This window comes from Physcomitrium patens, chromosome 9 (genome assembly GCF_059467195.1).
Source record: "Physcomitrium patens ecotype Gransden chromosome 9, ASM5946719v1, whole genome shotgun sequence".
NCBI lineage: Eukaryota > Viridiplantae > Streptophyta > Bryopsida > Funariales > Funariaceae > Physcomitrium > Physcomitrium patens.
In genome coordinates, this window is record NC_143418.1 from 6,099,384 (window position 1) to 6,108,099 (window position 8,716).

Consider the following 8,716-nt stretch of genomic DNA (forward strand, 5'->3'; position numbering starts at 1 on the left):
TTTATAACATCCAAAGTTAATTTTTCATTATTGAAGAGAAATAGTGTTAAAACTTCAAAAAACTATGTTGCAATAAGTATGATCAAAACAATTTTTTTAATTATGATGGTTGTATGTGTTGGAAAATTATGATTCTTTTGGACAAATCTTCTTAGATTATCATCACAAGAAATACGTGAGTCTCAGTTTTATGTAAATTTTGATAGAACAAGAGTACGAAAATGAAATAAATTACTAAAAAATCCCCTCAATTTTGGTGCAAATATAACATAATTTTCTCAAATTAAAAATATACATTTGACTGGAATCAAAAAATAAACTTATTTATTAGAACTTTCAATTTGATCACGCAATAACAAAATGGATGAAAGTTGAAAAAAGTTTAGGATGCAAAAAAGCTAGGATTTTAACCTGAATCATAACGAGATTGAGGTTAACATGATTAGATTTAGGGTTAGGAGGTCAAACAACACATGGCACAAAAACCAGCACAACTAAGAGCCATATGCTTTTGCTTCTGTTGCCACTGTCCCCACACACTACAAGTATCCCTATCCTCTGAGTGCCCACCAGCAACATGCAGTGATAGTTTAGAATTGCTGACAACCCAGTTCTTAGCTGCTTTGGATGTTTGTCTATCAACTCGTAACTTTGTAAGCTCTTTTGGACTCGTTACATTATCACTGGAGGTGCTTGCTGAGAATGTGTGGTAACATATTCTGTTGCTGCTGCTTGCCTGATTATCCAAATCGAAAGCTGCAGTAGCAATTCACAATGGGAGTTGTACTGAACCTATACATGAGTCACTCCTCAATGGTGGATTCTTCTTCTTCTTCTTCGTTAGTTGATCTGCTTCCTTTCAGTCGAAATGGAACTCTTTGTTGTACAATTCCTCCTGCCATGACGAGCTCGTCTATGTGAGGTTTCTTGATATGACTACTGGAAGGTCTCAAGCAACGGGAGGATTGTTTGTTGGCTCTGTTCGTAGATGTTGCTGATGTAGGACCCTTTGATGCAGCCACAGTGGATGTCAATGGCTGTTCGTCATCACTGCTCGAGTCTTGCATTGGTAAAGCCCGTGCACCTGGGCATCGACATACCCATGCGTATTTTCCAGCCCTCAGATGCCTCACTCTCGTCAATCTGCAAATAGTTGAGAACAAGCTGGCCCATACTTTGTCAAGCTCGTTGGAATCAATTGTGGGGGGTTTATGATCATAATAGTGAGAAGGAACGAGCTGAATAGATTGGTCTCTCATGTAGAGGGTAATTAAAGCAGCGTGGATGTAGAGATCAAGAGAAAAAGGTGCTGCACCTGTCTATCAGGCTGAATGGAGTTGACATGCGCAGAATCCTGCACAGGAATTTACATTACATGATTACGACGTACCACTCCGACCCAAGAATAATAATACTGTCGTTTGTTCAGTATGTTACGCTCAGTTACAGAAACCTGTGACTCTACTTCAGAACCCATGCTTTTCGAATCTTATAAGGACAACATAACGTACTTAGCTTTCAGCTCCGCACGCCGTTGCCGCAACATGAATGAATTCGGAGTTGACTCAACGTTGTAGTATCCTGATCGGGTCGGTGCGCACGGTATCCACAGTGGATTAAAGACCTGCGAGGCTTATGTTAGATTGCCATACCTGCTCCCAAATCCTCTGAAAAAACTTGCATTGTACACACAAAAAATGATCTCGAAATAAATTCAGTATCTTTAGACCAATCGTGTCTCAATTTGCGCGTATATTCACTGAAATGGATTTCACTCACCCTGTTCTGCTCACACTCCTGGTTATGTCGAGTTTCCTTGGCAACCTGCACACTGAAAGCGCGCATTTTTTGAATTGCAACCGTGTTGAGGCAGCCAAGGCAGCACACGATAAAGATGCCCAGCAGGCACAACGCCACCACTGTGGCGTGGAATGTAGTGAAACTCGTCACTGATCCACACACGTCAGAGTATCAAGCGAATTCAACACTTGGGTTGCTCATACTGCAGGGAAGCAGTGTGGTCTGATGGAAAAGAAAGAGCTCTAAAAGCCACTAGAGCTGAAGGGAGATATCATATACCATGGTCCACAAGGCACAATATGTAGCATAAGGAGGTTGTTCGAACTAACAAGTAGTTGGTGCCCAGATGAAAATGCGTCTCTTGCGGGTGAACATGAACGAATCAGCGTGGTTACTTCCGTCAGACGGGACGGTTACATTCCAGCTTAGTATAATCGTCATCGTTGCCTTTCCAGCAATATCCTGCTTCCCCCAACCTACCAAAGCACTAATGGTCATTACTTGGCAGTTTCAATCCACTGGGTGAGACTCCCTGCTAATGCCAGTGCTGGGTGTTCAATCTTCCTCCTCCAGCTGAATGGTTCTTCGGTTTCGTTACAACCAACGCCTTATCTTTCCAATTTATTACGGTAGGCATGACATTCACACGAGGAAATCACAACCTAGCAGCGCATCTACTGACACGAAATGAAAATACTGAGATATTCTGGGTATTCACGACTTATCCTGAAAACTCAACTCATAGCACATGAAGGCTGCATAACAATTTAAGTAGAGACAAGCTAAGAAGTATGTACATTAGCCATATGTTTGCTGTAACCAAGAGTGAAAAGAGCGTTGTTAGTGACTGAGATATTCTGATAGAGCCTGATGCCTAGACCAGTCAAATACCATGTGCCGTTGGCATTCATGGAATTTGGTGGCGGCCTCCACACCCCCGTGTGGTCGATCTGAAGCACAGAAGTGTTGGCAACATAATCGGGCACTTTGAGCTGAGTTTGGCCTCCCTTGCATTGTATAGTTAGTGACATGTACAACCCTGCAAGGAAAAACCAACAACAATTGTAGGAGAACATCACTGCAGTAGGTAAGAATCCATACGATCGTTTACAAAAACTTCGGTAACGGTGTGATTATTCTTAGAAGGTTTACATACGGAAAAAGATTAGATTACCAGTCGGCGCTTGTATGTAGATAGGGCGGATGGTGATCCCAGTGGTAAATACAGCTTTATCACGAGTGATCACACCAAGCGGGGCAATGAGAAGAACCTTCGTGTCTACAGTTGTAATATTCGTTTCTGAGGTGATATAGTCATCGGTGACTACCCAACAAACCCCCAAGTTCTAAAATCAGCAACATCTCACTTTAAAGGAAGTTATCCAAACGAAGATAGAATGAAAGAAAAAAACCAAAAGCCATGCAAATAATAGAGAAGAGACACAGATTAGATGTGAACTGCATCAACGTGCTTCCTAACAATTCCCCAGTTTGAGGCTCCAGGAAACATTTGTGCTCTAATCAGTGAAAGGATTCAGTCAAAAGATCCTGGGGTAATGCCACCTTGAGCATGAAGACCGCAACACAAGCTCGACATCAGCAAAATCACGGCAATATTTGCCAGCTGATCCCGAGGATGCTGCATACTCCGATCAAATTTTGTTCCTGCTTGATTAACATAACTTGACAAGCGACTTCCGCTCCATGTTTTCTTCGTTTCCTCAAGGAAATAAAGTAGATGGGCCAAGTTTAACGGATCTGCTTCCATCACTTCGCAGAGCTTTTGAGCGAGAGCCTCAAGCAAACCGTTCATGTGGCATTAACAAGCACCAAAAGCACGTTTGAGAAAGCACGATTCGCTTGATAGTTATCATTGCAAGAATACTACCTACTCCAGGTTTAGGTCATTTTTAAATTCTCCAAGTTCCTCTCGATTACTTCTCAGATTCTCATCACAAACGCATGCAGGAACGAAAACCCATTAAGACTGGGTTGCAGATAACAGTTCTCACAAATCATGTGCGGTTTCATCTCCCATATTGCGCTCTGTCGAATGTCCGAAGTCACGGCGATCGACCCCATTTTCCTAGTCCAATGAAAATCGAATCGAATCCAAAATTCGATGATTCAGCCTTCGCCAATTCAGATCTAAGATATTTTGGAATAGAAATCATGCCATAGGACATCCATGTTTCAACTCGACAACGCAACCTATCGAAAGATCTAATTGCTGTTGGGGCCCTTCGCAACGGCCGAGTTGTTTCAGTGGCACTAATGACATCACATGCATGACTACGCCATAATCAACGCTCCATCAGGTCACTGTAGTATTTTTAGCACACTTTGGGTGCAATTCCAGTGCCATTGTAAAGACTTACAACCGAAGAGACACAAAACACCATGAACTCGATCCACAGAGTGTGTCCACAAGTATCGATGGCGTGATAATCGCAGACCGCAGAACGAAAAGAATGATCGGTACACCTACAATGCTGAAGATATCACACGACAGAAAACAAAATCCTCTCATCGGGACTTGGACTAAAGAGGGTTGAGCAGTTAGGATTGATCTACACATGGACAAGGAAACTTAAGGACGCTACAGTTAAACAAAAGCGCCACCTGGATGAATTGGAGTCTACCAACCATCCATCGACTGGAATTATCAAAAGCTGTTCTACGAAGGAATCACTCAAATGAGCATTCGACCCCAACAGTTACAAATGAGAACATTGCCTCATATCTAGACCGGTCACAACAATCACACCAGACTCTAAGATGTAACAAACCTCACGGAGCACTTTCCCGCACTTTTCACAACTAACTTTACAACTGGACAATGGCTCCGACATTGATGAGATGCAAAGCACCCACTAATTCTAAAAACATTTGACGATGGGTTGATATGAAAGTTACGAGCAACAAGAAGTGAAAGCGACTGTCAGCATCCAGCTTATTGCCTCACCGTATGCGACCAGCCCTGAACGATTACATGGATTTGTCAGTAGGTAATCTATGTCGGTTTCTTTCTCGAAGTGTGTAATAACTAAGGCAATGAATCGGCAGCAGAATTTTGGAAATGAAAAGTAAAATTGAATTCAGATTTATTTCGTAAGATTTGCCTAACTATTACATCATCTGAATGTTACTCCATATTCCTTTATCGTAAAACATCAAACAGGTTGTACAATTTCTTGTTTGCCCTTCATCGACTCTGCATATTACAATGAAAGTTCAGCGACGATTGAACCGCTATCCTACAAACCACATTTAGACCAAAACTTGAAATCTAAAACAAAGTGCCGTGACAAGCAAATGACGTAGTATCTTCAAGGGAAAAGTAGCGTTCTGAACTGTTTGTCAAGTTACTGAACTTGGTAACTTCAGATTAATCAGGGTGGTTATTAAAGTCGCATGCTCATCTTCTTCGCCAGAATCAGAACCGCATCAACAGTTCCCTTCGCATATATACATCTCCCGTACATTGTGCTGGAATTCGAGGTTAGTCCTGCAGGAACAAAGAAGCATATTCAGAACTCGAAACCTTCTACAATGATTTATCAACGATGATTTACAAAAAAAAACTTTAAAGCGGTAATATTCAACATGATTCAAAGTACGTCAGAAGCTTGAGGAACGCTTTAGAAACTTTGACCCTGAACCCGAATTCAATGCAACTCTTAAAACTCCTACACTTCCAAGTTTGCCGAAGATGACTGCTCAAATACTTAAGCAAGGGAGCGTGACTGGTGGAGAATGACACTATCCGCTTCATTGGACAGATATTGCGGCAGCAATGCCATCCGAATTGTCATATGATGCACTGGATCAATGCTTGCCCTGCAAAGCAGCTATAGATAGTCAGTGGCTTTGGCACAAGTTCCATAAACTCTCAATTCCTGACGATTCTCAACAATCTTGATTCCTACAAATTCTGAACGATGGTAGAGGAACGATGTGGGTTTCGGGTCGAAAGCACATTGACATAGATGACCGTGTTAGAGTTTGCTTTCACGGTCAGACACGAGAACTATGAAGAGAGATCCATATTTACGGTCCTTCAACTCGTCCAACTCGAAGATCATGTGCAACTCTTCTTAGGTCCATGCAATTCCCTATTGGAACCTCGACTATGTGTATTTTTATGGCATGGAGCACCCCACCAACGCATTTCAACATTGCTTGTACAATCGCCATCTTTCTGGCTCTTTTTCGCGCATTGCGTGTTCTTTCTTGGTTGGTGTTTGTGAACGCATTCTTTAGAGGTTTTAGGATTTCCAATGTTTCGATCATGCGCTTGTAGGTGGATCCGTTGTGAATCACTCGGCAAATATCACACAAGTTCACATTTCGTTTGCATGTATTAGATACCAGGTCATCGTGGGAAAGAAGGATAAGGAACCATTTGCAAAATTGCGCCAAACCCTGAATTGATCTCAATCGATTTGCCTCGTAAATGATCAATCTTTCTTTACGAGAAGAAAACTCTATAAACCCTTCGATGTCGTGTGCCCACAATCTGCGAAAAGTGTAGGTGTGTCCTGAGCCTCTATATTTGCAGCGGCACTGTAAATTTGAAGAAATAACGCTTTACCAAAAGTACACTCTTCAGAGGTCGACAGGAAATGAGCCACACTATTCAGAATGATCCTAACGCAGTGTTTGCGAGACAGGAACTGATCCAGCAAGTTCGGGACAGATACTGACTCTGTTCTCGAGAATTGAGGGCATGGAGGAGCCCCAAAACCTTCAATTCTCGAGAACCGATACTCATGTTGAAAAGGACACCTAATGATGTGATTGATATCGTGATTGCAGTTAATTCAGATGCCTTGAAACTGAGTTGCGAATCACTCCATCTATTCGTTACTTGTACGTTTTCGTCGACTCATTCTACCCCATGTGTTGGCAATAGCTTAGAAGTACCCGCTGAGAGGGTTACCTTGGTAAATGACACAAGCACTGGAAAGAGCCATGCTACTATTAATGTTGATATGAAGCTACATATGATACAAAATCTCACAGATTCTAGAATCTGATCAGCTCGTAAAATTATGGTACCATGGCATGCTAAGCAGAGGATGAAGACTTGCACCCACTACAGGGACATCTCTACTGCTGAATTAATCTAGCTCACCATCTGCGACTCTTCCGAGGTAATGTGAATCGATCCCAGGGAGCCTTTGATCCTAATGATCAAAACCTACATGAGACTTTTAACGGCAATCCCAGCATGATGGAACATGGAGATGGTAAAACAGCAGTTTATTTCCTGAGAGCTTTCTTGGACTTTCGAAATTTCTTGCCAAGCATTTCTGGATCCTTCCTTTCAGAAGATAGGAATCGCTGTTCAGCAGGGGGAATCGTAAAACTTTGGCCCCAGGACTCGGGCCCAAAGCTCCTGTAATGAAGTTCTCGATACTCTTGGCAAAATGCACATGGCCAGCATAGGCAATGGATGAGAGAGTCAGAAAATGGACCTTCTGGAATGTTGTACTTGGAGCGTAGCTTGCCACGATACGATGCGGAATACAAGCATCCCAGCGCAATTGTGTGCTGGAGCACCCACCACGCTGTTGCTGCAGTCCAGCAAGAGTTTTTACTCTCGTCTAAAGCCTGGGCATTCCAGCCAAACGCCAAGCAGGGGAAAAACATGGTGAAGCAACACATGGGCATATCTGCGCAACAATCAAACAGCCCAGTGCTCCACATAGGCTGGTTCTGCATCCATAGAAAAAGTCGGTCGTTGTCATTGAGAAACTAAGATTGACCACACGAATACTACATTTCTCAAGAACGATAATCCTTGATAAAGTATTTCTGGGTTGACATAACTATGCAGAACCGAATACTTGGCAAGCGGTCGTGAAGATTGTGCCGGCAGCAATCAGTTGGCTAGCAAGAGAACTAAGCGTTTTTGAGTAAGAAACATTAGTACTCTATTCGAGCACGTAATCACAATACACAGTACATACTGAGGACTCGCACCAGAAGATTCACATGCCGAAGAACTGAAAAAGAACAAAAAAAAAAAACAAAACAAAACAAAACAAAACAAAACTTTACACCTACAAACAGACTTCGAAAACAAGATAGGAATTGGACGCAGGTATTACAACAAGAAAACTCTATTTCTTCAATTTGTAGATGAAATCAAAATGGACGAAATCGAAACCTTGATCGATTACCTGCCAAAAAGGGATTTCATACTGTGAGAGCTTCGCCTTCAAGCCCGACTGCGTTGCACCATAATTTCGGCACGCTGCAGAAAGCTCCGGAGCATCGGAAACGCGGGGAAGTAAGGGCGCCGTCTCTGAATCTGATACTATATCCTGCGAGCTACTTCCGGCACCGGACTTTGAGAGAGAGGACGAAGAGGGATCACCGGTGGTAGGCAATCCACTGGCCATTTGTGAACCAAACAAAGCTTCCTCCAGAAAAGCTTCGGGAAAAACAAGGTCTCCTGGAAGGAATTGCCTCACACCCGCTCACGGTGGTGACAGAAATGGAGTCAATACACCCAAACTGGCGTCGTCGCCTGCAACTGCGAATCCCCAGAGATGCTCCATCTTATTTAAACGCGGGGTTCAAATCGCCACATTGCAACAGGCCAGCGGCACAATCACGATTCTCAGGAAAAATTAAAAAAAAAAAAAAAACCAAAGTGGATGCCGTGCGCTCTAAAGCTGGGCGGCAAAGCCGGCACGGGCCCAGGTCGGCACGGGTCGGGCCGGGTGGGTAAAACCGGTTCCTTTCACTGGAAGTGATGCCCACCCGTCCTGCTTTCGGTCAACGTGGCCAATCCTCACCTCTCCCGCGCTCTTTGATGCCCGCGTGGCACAGTATCTTTCCTAGCCTCCGAATCCCCCTCACTAGGCTAGCCCTCCACTGGATGATTCGTTGATGTAGATGATAT

At 43.2% G+C, this 8,716-nt stretch overlaps 2 protein-coding genes across 7 annotated transcripts; both read right to left on the minus strand.

Annotated features, from left to right (window-relative positions):
• Window positions 1-302: 302 nt before the first annotated feature.
• LOC112286259 (uncharacterized) lies at window positions 303-4,520 on the minus strand. Of its 2 annotated transcripts, XM_073536041.2 has the most exons (9): window positions 3,813-4,520; window positions 3,364-3,580; window positions 2,975-3,124; window positions 2,598-2,839; window positions 2,130-2,262; window positions 1,780-1,949; window positions 1,512-1,624; window positions 1,316-1,354; window positions 303-1,143 (listed from the first exon to the last, which is right to left on the minus strand). In XM_073536041.2, exons 2-9 carry the CDS (start codon window positions 3,566-3,568, stop codon window positions 804-806), a joined length of 1,392 nt encoding a protein of 463 aa, XP_073392142.1. In that variant the 5' UTR covers window positions 3,569-3,580; window positions 3,813-4,520; the 3' UTR covers window positions 303-803. The 2 variants fall into 2 exon arrangements, with proteins under 2 accessions (XP_073392142.1, XP_024383752.1); XM_024527984.3 differs by having other exon boundaries at window positions 3,364-4,520.
• Window positions 4,521-4,887: 367 nt separating this feature from the next.
• On the minus strand, window positions 4,888-8,399 carry LOC112286260 (protein PLANT CADMIUM RESISTANCE 7). 5 transcript variants are annotated; one of them, XR_016504717.1, is made up of 4 exons: window positions 7,989-8,394; window positions 7,281-7,521; window positions 5,494-6,319; window positions 4,888-5,308 (listed from the first exon to the last, which is right to left on the minus strand). XR_016504717.1 is itself a non-coding variant. In XM_024527987.3 (3 exons), exons 1-3 carry the CDS (start codon window positions 8,208-8,210, stop codon window positions 5,205-5,207), a joined length of 567 nt encoding a protein of 188 aa, XP_024383755.1. In that variant the 5' UTR covers window positions 8,211-8,399; the 3' UTR covers window positions 4,888-5,204. The 5 variants fall into 5 exon arrangements, 2 of the variants coding, with proteins under 2 accessions (XP_024383755.1, XP_024383754.1); XR_002970974.3 differs by having other exon boundaries at window positions 5,529-5,640; window positions 7,989-8,392; XR_002970973.3 differs by having other exon boundaries at window positions 5,494-5,640; window positions 7,989-8,392.
• Window positions 8,400-8,716: the final 317 nt, after the last annotated feature.